The 18,071-nt window shown below is 36.3% G+C and overlaps 3 protein-coding genes across 4 annotated transcripts in view; 2 read left to right on the forward strand and 1 right to left on the reverse strand.

The window, feature by feature from the left end:
* Positions 1-6,029: 6,029 nt before the first annotated feature.
* On the forward strand, positions 6,030-8,547 carry LOC131003662 (uncharacterized). 2 transcript variants are annotated; one of them, XM_057930209.1, is made up of 5 exons: positions 6,030-6,206; positions 7,015-7,141; positions 7,814-7,884; positions 7,967-8,053; positions 8,146-8,547. In XM_057930209.1, the coding sequence occupies exons 2-5, from the start codon at positions 7,039-7,041 to the stop codon at positions 8,416-8,418; spliced, it is 534 nt and encodes a 177-aa protein (XP_057786192.1). In that variant the 5' UTR covers positions 6,030-6,206; positions 7,015-7,038; the 3' UTR covers positions 8,419-8,547. The 2 variants fall into 2 exon arrangements, with proteins under 2 accessions (XP_057786192.1, XP_057786193.1); XM_057930210.1 differs by lacking the exon at positions 6,030-6,206 and adding an exon at positions 6,446-6,649.
* Positions 8,548-8,648: 101 nt separating this feature from the next.
* LOC131003661 (ribosome-binding factor PSRP1, chloroplastic) lies at positions 8,649-10,718 on the reverse strand. The gene is made up of 5 exons (XM_057930208.1): positions 10,299-10,718; positions 9,703-9,846; positions 9,335-9,628; positions 9,098-9,206; positions 8,649-9,007 (listed from the first exon to the last, which is right to left on the reverse strand). The coding sequence occupies exons 1-5, from the start codon at positions 10,566-10,568 to the stop codon at positions 8,892-8,894; spliced, it is 933 nt and encodes a 310-aa protein (XP_057786191.1). The 5' UTR covers positions 10,569-10,718; the 3' UTR covers positions 8,649-8,891.
* Positions 10,719-14,615: 3,897 nt separating this feature from the next.
* LOC131003663 (two-component response regulator-like APRR5) overlaps positions 14,616-18,071 on the forward strand; it is a 4,049-nt gene continuing 593 nt past the window's right edge. Inside the window, exons 1-6 of the mRNA XM_057930212.1 lie at positions 14,616-15,133; positions 16,086-16,247; positions 16,339-16,469; positions 16,569-16,899; positions 17,001-17,292; positions 17,377-18,061. Coding sequence (XP_057786195.1) covers positions 14,878-15,133; positions 16,086-16,247; positions 16,339-16,469; positions 16,569-16,899; positions 17,001-17,292; positions 17,377-18,061 — 1,857 coding nt within the window. The 5' untranslated portion in view covers positions 14,616-14,877. The remainder of the gene's footprint in view (positions 15,134-16,085; positions 16,248-16,338; positions 16,470-16,568; positions 16,900-17,000; positions 17,293-17,376; positions 18,062-18,071) is intronic.

Consider the following 18,071-nt stretch of genomic DNA (forward strand, 5'->3'; position numbering starts at 1 on the left):
TTGAAAGAAGACAGTGTTCATGCCATAAAAAAATTTGGTGATGCATGATCCCAACAAAAAGTATAAAACAACGACAAATGTCTACTATATTAAATTTATTAATAGTAATCATATAGTTGAAATTTATGAAGAAGGTTTTCCACGCCAACTATTTAACTTTAAAAGTTTTGAAGAAGTTGCCTCCATTGATATTATCAATGACAATATGCTATTTGGTAATGTGTTTATTTCATTATTTCCTTATACATGCATATTCAATTGATAATCTCAAAATTCATATTTTTATAAACTCAACATTTTGATATATCTACATTATTGGTATGCATTTATATATGTAGATGTAATTGATGTGGTTTATCACAAAGTAGTCAAAACTGTACTTTGCAATGATGGAAGACAAGTTGAAGGGGTCTGAAATCTTGATATGTAATGAAGACAAAATAGAATGTTCGTCTACTACAAATGTTGTATATAAAGAAGTTTTCCAAAATTTATAATAATAAGATGAGAAGTTTCCAATTGTATTTTCATGTATTATTATTTTTACATTGATTTTAATGTAATTAAAAATGATAGTCTTAAATATATTTTAGTAGTAATATAATTGGTATAACAATTGTATAATAAAATATTTTTAAAACTCATTTATTTTAGAGATTATACAAAAATATATTTGAGAATGTTATAATAAAATAGTAAAGTGAAGATGGTGCTGGTGGGCAGCCCATTAAACAGCAAGGTGGGCACCTCAGTAGTGTGGGCAGCAGAGCCAGACCCCACGTTGTCGAACTTCTTCTCCAGAATACAGCGAGTTTCAGAGGAACCCATAGTACCTGCACATAGACGATGTGAGTAAAATCCAGATAACAAATGAGTCGATCCTCCTTTAATGTTCGAAATCGAAACTTCCCGAGGTAAGAAATCGCGAACACCGGCGCGGAGGCCGTTAAAAATTCCCCCTCAGAATATCTCTATACACTGGGAAATAAACCCAGGGCATAGATTGAAATAACAGAGTACGAATGACATAGATGTCCCCTTTGTACGCATATTATCAGCAGAGCCACATTAAGAAGAAACTCGAAGACCGATACAAACACAGTAACAACCAAGAAATCCGTTAGCGAAATGCGTTAGGCATGGTAGAAAATGAGGATTGTGCGAGGAAACACGAAAATCATACCCCATAAATATCACGAACGTGTACTAAAATAACCATGAAACCCAAAAACAGCAGAATCAACATTTCAGCCGATCAGACTGTTAGGAACACATGTTAGACATGCTGCAAAGCGAAGATTATACGAAAAAACATGAAAATCACCCATAATCGTCACGCTTATACGTAAAACACCCGTAAATCAACAGCAAAAACCCAAGATAACGAAAACAGAATGTTAATCAACATATATATCACCGGTGCAAAACGTTAGATCCGTAATGAAAACAGGCATTAAGTGAAAAATCGGCATAGCCGCACACAATTATCGAACTGATCCGTAAGATAATAAAAAATAATCACAGATCTCCCAATTTACGGCCTCCACCACCTTTCCCCATGCACAAAAAACGCAATTAAACACAGATTTCCCAGATCGGCAAGTAGATCAGCATAAAAACATGAAAATCGAGCTAGAAAGGCTTGGGCATTCCAAACAACGATGCAACCGGGACTTGCGCATGAAAATCCGGTCGGCGATTCCAGATCTGCATGCGCGGGGGTGGAATTCTCACATCTTAGCTCATGTTTCCCACAGACGGCGCCAGCTGGTGAAACATAAGAGGGTGGATATCTAACTAATCGGTGAGTTGAGAATAGATCGTGAGTTATACCTAGTTACGATTGATCGGAGAAGATAAAGGAAGTAATCGGAATGCTAGAACGAGAGAAAAGCTGCTGTTGTATTGAATATGAAAAATAGCGTAAGTTACAAAGGAGCACGTATGCTGATATTTATAGATTACATATAGGGGGTAAAATAGTAAAATCAGCACTGGATAATGCGCCTTGCGTGGTCGGGGGGCATAATCGTAAAATCGCCTTCACGCGGGATATTTCCCCGCGTCTCTGGTGATTCCTCTGGTGAAGGCCATTCCTCTGACGAGAGCGGCTTTCTCTGGCGAAGGTGGTCCCTCTGATAAAGGTGATTACTCTGGCGAATATGATTCCTCTGGCGAATATGATTCCTCTGACGAGTGTGATTCCTCTGGCGAATATGATTCCTCCGGCGAGTGTGATTCCTCCGGCGAGTATGATTCCTCCGGCGAGTATGATTCCTCTGGCGAGTATGATTCCTCTGGCGATAATGATTCCTCTGGCGAGAATGATTCCTCTGGCGAGTATGATTCATCTGGCGAGAACCATCTCGATGCTCCCCGTGATTCCCTTGGTAATGTCATTCCTCTATTCCGCATATATTACTCCTCATCAAACATATGTATAATCCCGTGCATCGCACGGGTAAAACACTAGTAACTTTATAAATGCTAATCACGTATGTTTGAGTACACTACTAAATTTAATCATATATATGCTATCGTAGTAAATGATGAATAATTTTGTAATTGATGGTTCTTCTGATTATTTTTTTGAAGTCAGAAAATTATTGATAAAAATGGTACAAGTGTACTCGAACTCTTACACAACGATGCAAACTAACTCCCCCAAGTCAAAATAAACACTACATTAATTTGATCGGACACCTACAGAAAAATCTGTCGATAAAGTCCAAAATTATGTCAGTAATAAGAGGCACCGACAGACTTAAGATGACCTTTATCCGACGTCAAAATAAATGTCAGTAAAGTATTTATCGACGGATTTTTTGTCCGTCGACAATCACTGTGGCTTTTGTGCAATTTATTTTAAAAGAGGGGATAATTTTGAATATTCTAGATGTAGTACCCCGTTTCCTCGAGTTAAGTTTAGAATAATTTTGAACTTAGATTTAAGATGATTCACGTCGGATTGAGAAAAAGAATTTATTTTAATTCCAACAAAAATAATTTACAAAAGTTTCTCTGAAAACTCAAGCTATATTAAATTCTTGTGCATTGCATATTATTTAAATATGAGTATGTGAAATATTTTACATATAATTAGTATTGAAGGTGAAAGCTCATTCAGCCCACAAATTAAACCCATTTGAGCCCATGTGAAATGAGTGTAGTATGGGTAGCAGAGCTGGGATGCCAGAGCTGGAATACCAGAGCAGAGTTGAGAGGGGCAGAGTAGAGCCGGGTAGCAAAGCTGGGATGCCAGAGCTGGTAGAGCAGAGCTGAGAGACTAGAGCAGAGTATAGTGAGCATAGTAGAGCATAGTAAAACAGAGCAGAGAAAGGGGAGAGAGGCGGCGATCTCGCAGTGGGCTGCCTTTTGTTTTTATTATTTTGGGCTTGTGCATATTTTAAGTAAACACTTATATGCTTGAGTATGAAATGAGTCATGCATTGCATCATGATTTAATTGGTTATTTATAATTCCAATTACAAAAGAAAGTCGAGTAAGAATATTATTGGTGTTCTTAACTCAAGAGAATTGTTTTCAATTATTTATCCATTAAATTTTGAAAACCCGGCTAAGTGAATCATAGAATGTCAACCACTTTACCGTGACTTGAGTTTCGATTTAAGAGACCTATTAAGAATAGATTTCTTGTAGGCCTTGAACATCAGGAGGATTAGCACTGCTATTCCGATTCAGAGATAAGGTTAAACAACAGGCTTTGCCTAAACAGGTGGGCTTACTTTCCAAATGTATAAAGTATGGTTGAGTTATTAAGCTCTAAATGTTTCAATGAAATGCAAATTATTTATTCAATGAAATGCAAACTGTTTATCCAATAAAATGTTTATGTGCACTCTCCTCTGTTTAAGGCTCGCCACAACGAATCAATTGAGGTTCTCTTATGACCTAACACGTTATTTGAGAATTGTGTACACTCGTTAGCTGACCTGGTAGGTTGATCTCCATCGGGCACTAACTAAGAGGCGTTATAAGGGTGCTTGTTGGATGTGTTTCGAAGCATGTAAAGTAAGGGCTTGCTTGGGTAGCGTCCCGAGGTCAAAGTAAACTTGTTTGAGTTACGCCCTCAGTTCAAGTAAATGGGAGAAATTGATCCGACAGTGGCTAGAGGTCCGGGATCACTGCGAGTAACATAAATGAGTGTGACAAATGCGCACAATTAAATATATACCTTTAAGAAATGTTTTAACATGCTTAAAAGTTATTTCTCTTTAAAACCTTCTATGTCATGTCAGTATGATTGGATAAACTGCTCTTCAGATTTATGAAATGTTTCAAAAGTTGCAGCACACTAAGTACATTAGTACTTAGCCCAAATATCTTCAAATGTTTTTCAGGTTAATGGCTGGTGCTGACGGGGCGAGCTGAGGTTAGGGTTCAACTCCGTGTTTTGACTTCCGTTGTAGAACTAGCCAGTATCTGTCTTTTGTTTCCTTAACTTAAGACCTTTATGCTACGACTCTAGACGACATCTTTTGTTGAGTCGAGACTATTAATTTGCAAGTATTTCATTCTCTAAATGTTGGTTATTTGAAGTATGAAACTAAACTTGTGATCCTGAAGTTATTATATTTGTTGATTGATTTGTATCACTTGAATACCTGTCTTTCTTCATCCAAAGGGGCTAAGCCCGATTGTTATCCCTTTTATTCGGATTTCACAAGATTTTTCCCTTGTTCATTTTAAATGATGAGTCATACCCCAGTTATAGTTATTGTTTCAAGAATTGGGGTGTGCCACTAGAATTTTAACGGAGTCAAATTTGAACGACAACTAAAGTTCATGTATTTTATTGAATTTTTCTATGTTCCTGTTAAAAATGGATTCTTACCAAAGTTTGTGTATTTACGTACAATTATCCCATTAAATTACCACTACCCAAGATATCTAGAATTTGGATTATCAACAATCCTCACCGTGATTAGTCAAAGCAGTGCATAATAAAATCGTGTATGCACAATATTATTAATATAAATGAAGAAATAACAATTTTTGAGATCCCGTTCTAAATCATGTAAGCTAATTAGATTTTATCTCACTGTGAATCCATTTCAATGTTGAAATCTCACAAGTATCTATAATTAGTTAAGACAAGTTAAATTAACAACTTAGATACTTTAGTCCTTACACATAGATTTCCCAAATCTATTACTTATTTCTTTTTACTCAAATTATCCATGTGATCTTCTACAATCGTCGACCACCACATGATCTATAAGGTAGAACACTGGACTATTTGCAGTATAATTTAACGAATAAATTAAATAGCAAAACCATATGACAAATTAGTGATTTCTTACAAATAGAGAAATATGAAGCCTGCTTTGCAGTATACAAACTCTAACAATCTCTCACTTATACTCAAAATATGCTCACAAACAGGAAAATAAGGTATTTCAGTATGCAAGTAGCTTTAGCTAAATCATGCTTTGCAGTATACAACTCTAACATTTTTCTTCTCATTCATGAAAAACTTATTTATGTTCAACTCAACTTATTTATTTGTAAAAGTTATATACAAGTCATCAAATTCATTGAGGGCATAAGTGTAAAACTTACTACCAAATTACACATATTTTATAGAACTAAAAGAAAAAGAAAATGCTACTCCCTTCGTTCACAAAGACTATATAATATTGGGTGTGGCATGAATTTTAATAAAATAGTTAGTGGATATATATTTATTGGATGAAGAACCCCACCATTAGAAATGAGTGGTTAAGTGTGGGCCATTGGTGATGTTTTGGTAAATAAGAAGTATTTGTATGGTTGAAATATAAGGAGAGAGTGTGGGACCATGTCATAAAAATGGAATGCACGTCAAATAAAGTAATTGTTGTATACTCTTCGGGAACATATGATGTATCTAATTGTAAAATATTGAAAGGTTGTAGTGAGGATAAATTGTGTGATTCTCAATACTAATTTCCAATTCTTGCATTCTTAATCAAATTACAAGGAAAATGAAAAACAAAATTGATTAAATTACTGTTTTTTTTTAGGTAATTATTGATTGATTCATGAAACAGATTCAATACTCAATATAACAAAACGAGAAACAAAAGAAAGAAGATTTTGTTACAGAAGACGTCGCCCAGTTGCCTCCAGTGCCTCGGCCCTCCGGCCTCCTCCTTAGCCGCCGCCCGGCCCGTCCCTGAACCCGTTGCAGCCTTCCCCTTCAGGTTTGCTTGTTGCCTCAGTTTTTAGGGCTCGAAATTTATATTCGAATTGAAATTGAATTTTATGTGCTGCTTAAATTTTCCTTTGATATGAGTGAATGTAGTTACTGTATTGTTTTGAGTGAGAGAATTAGAAAATCAGTTTTTATTTAGTTTAGACAGGAAGATGGAGAATCGAAGAGGGCAGCCTTTGGTATGCTGCCAAGTTTTTTAAAATTATTTAATTCGGTTATCCGAAATACCGATGGCTTGGATTTTGGTTCGAACTTCTAAAACCCCAGGCCCAATCCTCCCTTGGATTCTGCCACCGCTGCTCTCCTTTCCTTTTCTCATCAATTCAAGTGTTCCTTCTGAAATTGGGGCGTCACATTAACTTCTATTCAAATTTTCGTTTTTTCATCTTCTCTTCAATCAACAAGAAAAAGTAAAAGCAGATTCAAGAAAAGGTATTTATGGAAGAATATTTTGCTTCACATTTCTTTTTTATGGTGAAGATATTGAATGAATTTTGTTGGTTTGATGGTTGAAATCCATATTTATGAGTAAAATTGTTGTCAAAATCACGTTTGTTAAATTCTGAAAACAGAAACTGTCAATTTTTTTTGCGGGGAAAATATTAACGTCAGATAACTGTGTTTTCATATATAGATTTTGCGTTTTTCCTAAGATATATCTACTGCAGCTATAGAAACTTGTAACCTTGTTATTCCCCATCTATTTATTATTTTTTAATGTGCAATTAATTTGGTTGAGTTTGTTTCTTGTATTTTGTTGGACTGAAGATCTTGCTCTTACAATATTTATTTTGCAGTTAGGAGAAAGTTCTGAAATTGCAATGAAGGGGAAAGAAACGAAGAGGGGGTCCTCATCCACTAATTTGGATTCCCACGAACCCAGAATGGACATCAAGTCCATTCTGAAAGATATTGAATTTTTGGGTAAGATAAAGTCTTCATATTTACTACTATACTCTAATTTGTTGGATTTTTGGTATTAAGCATGCAAATTAATTGGATTTGGAGCTATTGTTATAGGAATAAAATTGTTGACGTGTCACTTCAATCCTAGACTTGGGCTTAGATATCTGTCTATCTGCTATAATTTATGTTTTATGGAAGCATCTGATAGCAATGGATACCAGTGAACTTTTGAAAATCTTCTATTTTGATATTACCTTTGGATATTTGATCTTATTCCTTGCTGGGATATATGTGTTAATGTTTTGAAATTTCTCTCTGAACAATGAAGGCAAATGAATTCGATATCTTTTTTGAATGAATCCGTTCACAGGTTGTATTCAACCAAATTTGCCACATGAGGATTTAAGGAATACTAATTTCATTGCCTTTTGTTGTTGGCGGTGTAGAATACTGCGAATAAGGTTGAAATAATTGGATCAGTTTGATATTTTAGTTGAAGATCACTAACATGTAACTTTTTCATGATTTTATTGCACCCATGTCTAGAATTGCTCCTTCCTCTTACTGTGAACTCTTTCTTTTGTGTGTGTAAAGAGTGACATTTATTTATTGGATGCGGCGACTATGTGCAATGTATCAGATGTGGCTACTACAACATCTTGGAATGTGCTTAATTTTTTGTCAATTCAGGATCCTCACACATGACATGGAAACAGAAAAAGGACTTGGAGAATAAGAAGGTAGTGTCACTTGGTGGAAAGGTGAGTTCGTCTACACCCTACTATCGTAGGACATGTTGAGCTCTCCAGTGCTTTGTATGAACTCTATGTTTCCTGTAAACAGCCTCCAAAGAAACAGAGGCTACCTCTTAGTGTTGCAAGAGTTGCAATGAAGAATCAAAAGGGAAGAGAAGGAAAAATGCTTCAAGAGGTTACTTAACATTCCCAGCTTTTCTTTCAATTACTCTAAAACTGTATGTTGATAGAGATTAGAAATGACGTGCAAATATTTGGTCTATACAGAGAGCTATACTCGGAAGGTTTGGAGCCTACAGTAGCAGTAGTTCGAAGAAGGTGGCAGAGAGGCGGCCAGCAGAGGACAGAATTTTGAAGTCGATTCAAGGCAATTTCAGAAAAGGGGTTCTCAACGTCGGACATCTGTTACAACCCTCAGCCCCTGAAGCATCTAACGACAAGGGCAGACACCCTACCGGTAAAGGGAAGAAGAAGAAGAAAGACAACGGCAAAAAAAGTCATGGCAAGAGAAAGGGTGGTGGTGGTAAGAAGCGTCACTAGGAATATCTCAAATTTACCCTTTTGAATCCTTCTTCGGCTCGCTCAAGTAAGCTTGTGGAACATATACATTAATGGCCTGTAGCTCGGATATGTTTTGCTGCTCAATATAATGAAATTTTGTGCTGCTAATTTGTTATTCTCTTTTGATGTATATGTATATAGTTTCAGCTTATTAGTTGTTTGCATGAATTGAATGCTCAAAATTGCACAAGTCTAACACATGCTATCTATTTAGCAAGAAGGGAATTTGCTAAGGAACCGAACATCATTTACAAAGGGTCACATAATTTTCTGCACCTTACAATGCTTGGTGATAGAAAAATGCACCAAAACTCTCTACACAAACTCAGTATAAACAAGAAACCTGCTGCAACTTATTTCAAGTTCTCTTTAGCATCAAATAGTCAACATATATGAGCTTCTGTTGCATCTCAAAACACCTTCTCAAGCAAAAACTCTCATTTCAATCTCGCTCAACTCGCAGCCGACTCAACCACCACGGGCTCCAGTTTCTCTGTTTCGCCGTTTTGCTTAGGGATGATAAGGCCGTAGCCCCCGGCTTTCCGTTTGTAGACTATGTTGATCTCACCTGCAAGATAACACGCACTAGCATCAGCCACTGCGAAGAGCCTTGGCACATAAAGATGAAACGACACGAAATGTAACTAAACGAGCTTACCAGTTTCTTCATTGCGAAAGCCATAGAAGTCATGATCAAGGTTTTCCAGCTGCTCGACTGCCTCACTAACAGTCAGTGGTGGCATATCAAAGTACTTCGTGCGAACAATCTATACATAGAGAGAGATCGCTACGTTAACACGAATCTAATGCACACAAAATCACACAACAATGTGGATAAAAAAAAGCATTAAAAAGGACAATGAGATGATGAATGGTATACAAGGGGAAAGACAACCTCATTAATTGCGTTTTCTTCCTCTTCGCCTTCTACACTCGGAGTTTCCACTGCATCCACCTCAGCTGCCTCCTCAGGTACGGCCTCAATATCCTCAGCAACCATGAGTGCACCGGGGTCCCTAACCTTGAGCCTGTTGAAGCCCTTCATATGGCGGCCATGGTCCGAGTCTTTCTCCTTGATCTTCCTCAACTTTCTTTGGATGATAGAAGACACCATGTCTATGCTCCCATAAAGCGACTCTGCATCCTCTTCTGCTCGAACCACCCCATGTTTCTTCGTGAACAAAGTAACCTACATTGTAACAACTCCTTTAGGTAACAAACATGAGTCGTGTAGGCCAAACACAACGCGGTAGTAAGACACACCTCACATCTTCGCACTTTTGCGCCTTTCCCTACCTCCCCACCGCGGATGGACAACCTGACATCGACTTCCCTTACTAAATGGCTATGCTTTTGAACTGCCTTACCTAACTTCTCTTCCACATAGCTCTTCACCGAGGGAGTCAACTGCATTTGTAATCCATAATTTGGCAGAGTGAGAGAGCCGTTGATCAATAATTAAACATTGTCCCTTTTTTTGTGTTCTTACTCAAAGGTATGATGAAAATCAGCACATCTTAAATGCCTAACTTCTCTTTGCAAACACCAATCTACTTACCTCATCAAACTCTTCAATATGAGAAATGAGAACTAACTACATATTGAATACTAATTCAAGCTCTATCACTTAAGCAACACATGGTCATTTCTTTGTATGTTTCAGACATTCAAGCTCTACAATTGAGAAAGATCAACCACATTCCATAAAAAAAAATGTGAAAATCAGTTTCATTTATAAATAAATCACTACTCCAAAAACAAAATCAAGAACCCACTGGCCCACATGTACCTCACAATTCAACCAAAATTATTAAAATACAAGAAAAGAAATAAAAATGGCAGGAGGAAGAAAAGGGTACCTCCAAGTTTTTGCCTTGGAGAATTAACTTCACAGAAGAGAGAGGGCCATCCCACGACATTTTGATCCCAAACGATCTGTGACCGCCATTTCTGACAAGGAGCATTTCGTGGGAGCCCAGAAAATTGGATTTTTGAGAAGGAAATGAAAGCGGGTGAGAATTATAGGAGCAGCTAAACGATGAAGAAGAAGAAGACGAAGTGGAGCAGGAAACATGGTGCTGATGAGTGAAGCTCTTCTGTATAGTTGGAGCTGCCAGTAGCGTAGCCATCTTTTTTCTTAATACTTTGGGATTTGAGTTTCGTTGATGATTGTTCTTGATTCTTGAAGATGAGAGAGAGATGGATTGAATTGAATTACTAATTACTAGTAATATTATCCAAATTGGAGTGATGGGTGACACGTGAGTACATTATATTTTGGCTTGTAGTAAAATGGGCCTAATATTTAAGGCCCACTCTGCATCTGGAATGGATAAGCCTGGTGTTGTATGTATGTCCAATTTAGAATCATGCCCATTGACCGTATGCTATAGATATTATTCAATGGTAGATCAACCCCTTTTATTTCCCAACTTTTTCAAAACCACAAACATAATTCATATTTGGGCCATGAGTCATATTCATATAAATATTATTCTCAACACAAATAATTTATATTAAACCACCATGAAAAGATTGGATTTTATAAGTGAATATTTGAAAATTTGAATGATCCTTATGTGCCCCTAATTTTTTTTGAGAGTGGACTGTGAGAATTGGACCTTAAACCGCTGTATCAACACGGAGTATCTTTCATTTTTTGAATGTCCGATTTTCTTGCATTAAGAACAAGGGAAACTAGCATAGTATTTGCAATTATCAACGACTTACTTTATCAACTAAACATATATTGGTGTGTGTGTTGGCCTAACGGTAGGAGGTTAATACTCAAGATCTGAGGTTGTAGGTTCGAGTCTTCCGTCGCACGGTCTTTGAATTCTTTTATTTACTTATGTAATTTATTAAAAAAAACTAAACGTATATTTGTAATTTTTTTTATTTTCGTCTGTCCATAAAATATCTTTTTATTCTTGTTTTGGACATAACTTCATTAACTATCACAAAATACAAACTACTAATTTTAAAATTGTGTCGACTTCACCGAGTAAGATGTTTCGTAGATGAAGGGAGTATTATATTAGGAAATATGAAATTCAAAATTCGAGTAGCAAAAAAATTGTTCCGCGCTAGTGATTAGAGTTCTTAGCCATACGATAAATCGCAAGTCTTAGATACTACAGTGAAGCAAATGAAGCTAGCTTCAAGTATTGATTGAATAACTTGAATGCAAAAGGGCGATACTTATTCATTGTTGTTACACACAATAATAGCAAATCTACAATATAAACATTGTGGAAAATAGTAGGTTTTTATTTATTTAAGGGAGGAGGAACTACGAATTTCTTAATGTCTATGACTATATCAAATAAATATGCAACCATAAATTACACTCCAGATGCGGTATGTTTCAATTGTTTTAACAAAAATTATTTTCCCAACATATATATATCGTATCTTATATTTTCCTATAGAATTAATGCCTTAAATAAATGTTAGTAAACGAGGAGTATTTAGGTACACTATATATATATATATATATATTGTAGTAGTATTGAATTAAGCATGCATATAAAGTTGTTTGTTATCCATTTTGTGACGTGTATTCTCTTCTTATCTCTTTTGCAACTTGAAGTTTGGTGTACGTTAAGTCATCACAAATATCAGCAATTTGAAATTTCGTACGATGAAATATCACAGCGTTTCCTAAACAAAAATAAAAACAAAAATGATGGAATAATAGGTAGACCGTGATTGCACAGTGCAAAACAAGTTGAGAAATAAATCTGTGTGTGTGAGAGAGAGAGAGAGGCGGCTATGTCGGAAAATCTAGGAGAGATTCATGCACAATTCTGGGCCTCAGAACTAGTATGCTCTAAAATTTGAACCACATATGAAAACAAGTATCTTTGAAGATATTTATTCTTACAATCTACATCTCACTTGTAATTGGTTGCCACATTTATCAATTTATAAGTCATTTTTTCTTGTGCATCGTGTGGTTGAGATGTTACGATATCATGTCAAATTATTACTACTTTAGACAATAAGTACAATATTTGGATCCAACTGGCAATTGTAGGGATTTTTTTTAGTTGGACAATATAGGGATTTTTAGTCCGCCATTTGTGCAGGTTTTTGTTTTTAAATCTGACAAATATGAGAAAATACTTATTTAATTTGGAAGTAATTAGACTATAAATCTATTTTAGTATATAAATATAAATCCTAAGTAATATGATGAATTCGATCTAGGAGCATGAATTTATTCACTCATAATTTACATCTTAAAATAAATTTTTACTTAACATAACCCAAACTTATTTAATTATATCTAAATGAAATTTGGATAACTAGTACTTTCTCCATCCAATTTTATTAGGCCATCTTACCTTATTTGAATGTCTCTTTTCAATAGGTCAATATATAAAATGAAAATTCAATACATGCCAAACACTCTATAATTAATTATTTACACCATATACTATGGTAGCCCACAAATAATTATTCTTCTCTCACCCACAATTACTTATCTCTCTCCTACTTGTTTTGACAAATATATTCGATAAAAGTTTATTATCTATCACCTATTTTATTCTAAAATATTTATTTTGCAACATTCATGTCCAAACTTTGAGATTTATTTAAACAGGATAGAGGAAGTATTATATAATACTCCCCCTGTGTCAACTTTTAGTATCCATATTTCTCTTCTAATTCGTCCCACATTTTGATATTTATTTCTATTTTAAGTAATTTTTAGTAAAAATAGTTGAGATTCTTACTTCATTGTAATCAATTTAACATTTTTTTAAATGTGAGATTCTTATTTCATTTATAACATATTTAATTATTTTATTAAAACTCGTCTCATTCTCAAATAGATATTAAAAATTGAGGTGTGAAGAGTATAAGTGAATATGAGGCCCAAAGTATCAAAAGTTATCTATTTGTTAGGAAGAAGTATTTTAGAGGGATATTTTAGACTATCAAGTTATAAAGTCATATTGGGCCCTCATCGGCGCTGCTCGATCTAACAAACTCTGGCCTAGAATGCGCAGAAGAAAAACTAAGAAAAATGTTGTAAAGTTGTGCATAAATATTAATTTGCACGATTTAATATTTATTATTAAATATAATAAGAATCTTGAAAGATACCAAGAGCATCAAATTTGTGCCACGTTCCACTTCTTGATCCCACCATTGGGGTTGACATAGGACTCCCTAAATCAATACATTTATTCCAACTTCCCATTTGTCAAGTCATCATTATCCTCCCTTAAAAAATAAAATAAAAGAAAATAAGAAATTAGAGAAGTGAAGATAAGCATTTGGACAACTCCAAAGCCACAAATGAGAGACATCAAAGGTTGAAACCACGTGTCCATTTCTTATCCATCAAACCCCAAAATATCTTCTCTGTGGGGCCCACGCTGACAACTTGTGCACCGTGCATAAAATATCTCGAAAAAGTAATATTTTATTCTAATTGGAATTAGATATTGACCATTGGCCCCATGTTCTCTTTTAATTTGTACCACCAACCAAATTTTGAGTGAGGGAAAAATAAACAAAACAATAAAATAAAGAATTGTGAAAACCAATAGCACCTTACTTTTTGATTGGGGAGGACGTGGCGATTTTGGGCCATTCATTATAGTATCCCTAGATATTTTCTGTCACTTTCTTTTATTGCATGTCTAAACTAGTTACCAAGTTTTAGCAGTAACTCAATTGCCCCATGAAATTCTCATAATTATATAAATGCCCCCAAAAGTTGTGCATACAAATTCTTTAACATACAAAAGTTAAAATTGTTGATCATTCTTTGTACTCCATCGTTCATCACTATTTATACATTCACTATTTATTAGTACATGTCATATTTATTTTCAAAATAATTTATACTTTCAGCGTAAAGCGTAAGCGTGTATAATAAATAAGTCAATTTTTTTTTTAAAATTATCCAAAATTATTATTTATAAAGTACATTATGGACATTTAAAACGTAAGCGTTTGCAAAATTTGAACATATAGCCAATTCCATCATTCGTGGTTCAGAAAAATTACACTACATATCAAAACATTACTAATAAATTGGTTTTAAAAAAATTGGAGTATGTTGCAATGGTCAACTTTAGGGTGTTAATTGTAATTTTCATGAACTATGTTGTAAACCACAAAATATAAAAAAAATATCTAAATGCTCCATGTAATGGGGTTGACATGCAAAATTTGACAAGAAATGTGAGCCATCAGATACGAGGCGGTTAAACCAATGGAAAGGCCACCACACCACAGGATCAAAATTCAAGAAATGGGGTCTCCAATTTCAGATATTTTGAGTTAAAAATAATATTCTTTTACAAAAGCTTTGAGTAAACAACTTGTGAAGCAAAATTTCCAAGATTCCAACTTCCACAGAGTTATCGCTCTGAATTCTCAAAATTCAGAAGATTGAAATCCAGAAAGAAAGGGGAAATGGGAGAAGTTGTGATGAGCAGTGAAAATGAAATGGAAATGGAGATGGCAAGAGTGGGTGAAAAGGGCAGCAAGAATATGAATGTTGCAGCTGAAGGCGGCGCCGCCGCAGCAGCGCCGGCCGTGGAGGGGAGTTGTGAGGCAGTGAGGTGGGAGAGGTTCCTCCCAAAAATGGTGGTGAGGGTGCTCTTGGTAGAGGCTGATGATTCCACTAGGCAGATTATTTCTGCACTTCTCAGGAAATGCAGCTACAGAGGTTGGTTTTTTGAGTGAGGATTATTGCTGTAAATTTCGTGATTTTGGATTTACAGTCTTTTTTTTTTTAAGAGTGAAAAAGTTTGAATTTTGATGTCTGGGATTTGAAGAATGTGACTGTTTATGGCTGATGGGATTTTTTGAATGGTTTTGCGGTCCAAGATTGAATTTAGTGACTGTTAATTGTTAAATGTGTGATTACGCAGCTGATCAGCTGGATTTTGGATTTTAATATAAATATATTAAAATTGAATCTTTTTTGGTTTATGATTTTCTTCAGTTTTGGGTTTTACTTCCCTTAATCATCACTAATTAATGTAGTGTTGGCTTATATGGAGAAAAAATGGTGATTTGTTTTGGAGATTTTTATTTTATTTTTATGTGTATGAAAAAATCTCGCTAGTTGGTTTCAGTTCATCGATCCTGAAATTTTGTGAGTAAATCTTTTGATTATTGGCTGTATTATGAGTTAATAATGTATTAACTTGCTAGAATTATGATATTAAGAGTTGCAAGTTGGGAGATTTCAGGTTTAGCTGCAATAAAAATGAGACCTTTTGATTGAGAACTGCAATTTGAAACAATTGTTTTTAAAATTCAATCTCAACCACTTCCCAAGTTTTGGCAAATCTCTGGGGTGTTGGAAATTTGCCTAATGGCTTGATTTGCAAAAAATTGTTTAAAATTGCAAGTTTCGTCAAACATTGTGATTTTTTTTAAGTGCAGTGAAGACAATTTTCTTTCATATACTAGACTTGGTTTTCTTGTCATTTGACAGTTTGGTACATCTATGTGTTCTCAATTTATAGGATGTAGAATTTCCACATGTATTTCCTAGTATTTCTCTGACTCATAATAGCAACTATGGTTAGAAGCAGTTTTTTGTGACAGTAAATAAGTGTGTGTGGTTGATTGTTATTGTTTCAAACTAAACTCTGGTTTATCTGAAGCAGTTGCTGCAGTTAGTGATGGATTAAAAGCTTGGGAGGTTCTGAAAGCAAGACCCCATAACATAGACCTCATTTTGACCGAAGTCGATTTGCCATCAATCTCTGGATATGCTCTTCTCACTCTAATCATGGAGCACGACGTCTGCAAAAACATTCCAGTGATAAGTACGTTTCACTTGAAGACCTCTCGATATTCCTTACAAATTGCTTGATATGTTGCTCATGGTTTCTAACATCATTTTGTTGGTGTTGGCAGTGATGTCTTCACAAGACTCGGTTAGTACAGTCTACAAGTGCATGCTGAGAGGTGCAACGGACTTTCTTGTCAAGCCCGTCAGGAAAAACGAGCTCAGGAACTTGTGGCAGCATGTCTGGAGGAAACAAGCTGTAAGTTGGTCCAATCCATGCTTCTCTCTCCAAGAATGTGTTGTTCTGCTTCTTTGGCTCTTACCAAAAACTGATCTTGTTTCTGTTGTATGATGCCAGTCGAGCACTGCTGCTGGACCCGGACCTCCTGATGAGAGCGTAGCTCAAGAGAAGGACGAAGCCACTGCTGAGAACAATGCTACGAGCAACCATTCTAGTGGTTACATGTCGTGCATCCAGCGAAACAAAGAGGGCATCGAGAAAGGAATTGATGCTCAGAGTTCATGCACAAAACCAGGATCGGAGATTGAAGAAGAAGACATTGAACACGTTCACGACCCCTCAAAACCAGAAAGCGTTAAGTGCCTCTCAGATGGCGTTAGTACTCCCGGACAGGAGGAATGCCATCAACAAAATAGTAAGAAACGGGCACGTGATAGTGAGACCCAAGGTAATTTTCTGTCAGATTTACCACTCTTTCTTCTATCAATTCGCCTCCGTGGGTGGTGCCAAATGCTCACAGTTTCGCGTCTCTGCCATTTTGCTATGTAGGATTGCAAGAGGTGGCCAAATCGGATGCTGATTATGCAGCGACACAAGAAGACAAGGGTTGTGATCATAATGAGGAACAGACAGAATATTTCTTAAGAGAGGCCATTGATTTGATTGGAAATTTTGATAATCACCTCAAAGGCAGTCTTGGGACTTCTGCTTTGATTACTAGTGCAAGCAAGTTCGACATTTCGCCTATGTTGGATCTGTCTTTGAGGAGAACTCACCATGTGAGTCAAGTAAATGATGAAAGGCCTAGGTTAAACCACTCTGATGCTTCTGCGTTTTCTAGGTGAGTTAACGCCCTCCGTTTTCTCCTCCATTGATCATTGTTTCTTGAATGTAGTGATCTGATGAAGAAACAACACTTTTGCAGATATGTGAACAAGCCATTGCAGCTCAGTCCCAGCACTTGTAATCAACAGAAGGACCATGAAATGAGCTCGGAGAAACAACCCTCAAATCACATCTCCGATTATAGTTCTGACACACGCGGTCCAACACTGAACTCACCTCGTATGCCTGCTTCTGCTGCTGTGCAAGCAGGATGGCCTGAATTCACATTTTCCTACTCTCAAAATCGAGACATATCTCACCCGATCCCTGTTAGAGGCGTAGGATTTGGAAATGTGCCGAGGTCTCCACCACTGCCTAGTCAAGGTGCAACTTACCACTCAGAACCCTTCCCACAGTCGAATCCTTTCTATCAGTCGGACCATCAGCCCTCGAGTTCTCAGCAACTCCACAGCCCTGCAGACCACAGAAACAGCAACTCGGTAGATCAGACAGAAAACAAACAGGGCAACAAAACGGAAGAGTTGGAGGATCAGGGCCTCATTTCACATGGAACGAATCAGAGTGCTAATAGCAGCTTCTGCAATGGCAACATGAGCCATCATCACAGTCAAGTTTCTGGATGCAATGGCACCATCAACGGAGGAGGCAGTGGTCATGAAGAGAGCTTCCATCTTCACGATGGACCCTCTCACCGAGCCATGCAAAGAGAGGCTGCCCTAACCAAATTCCGCCAGAAGAGGAAAGACAGATGCTTTGAGAAGAAGGTACATTGTC

Source organism: Salvia miltiorrhiza, unplaced genomic scaffold, assembly GCF_028751815.1.
Source record: "Salvia miltiorrhiza cultivar Shanhuang (shh) unplaced genomic scaffold, IMPLAD_Smil_shh original_scaffold_252, whole genome shotgun sequence".
NCBI classification, from domain to species: Eukaryota; Viridiplantae; Streptophyta; class Magnoliopsida; order Lamiales; family Lamiaceae; genus Salvia; species Salvia miltiorrhiza.

Bases quoted from the DNA above. Each gene is read 5' to 3' on its own strand.
- LOC131003661 (XM_057930208.1), bottom strand. From the start codon at position 10,568: ATGGCTACGCTACTGGCAGCTCCAACTATACAGAAGAGCTTCACTCAT. The intron at 9,847-10,298 runs GTACCCTTTTCT...TTACAAATGCAG, and splicing joins TCCAAGGCAAAAACTTGGAG to TTGACTCCCTCGGTGAAGAG. The intron at 9,008-9,097 runs GTAAGCTCGTTT...GTTATCTTGCAG, and splicing joins CTTTCGCAATGAAGAAACTG to GTGAGATCAACATAGTCTAC.
- LOC131003662 (XM_057930209.1), top strand. From the start codon at position 7,039: ATGAAGGGGAAAGAAACGAAGAGGGGGTCCTCATCCACTAATTTGGAT. The intron at 7,885-7,966 runs GTGAGTTCGTCT...TCCTGTAAACAG, and splicing joins TAGTGTCACTTGGTGGAAAG to CCTCCAAAGAAACAGAGGCT. The intron at 8,054-8,145 runs GTTACTTAACAT...TGGTCTATACAG, and splicing joins AAGGAAAAATGCTTCAAGAG to AGAGCTATACTCGGAAGGTT.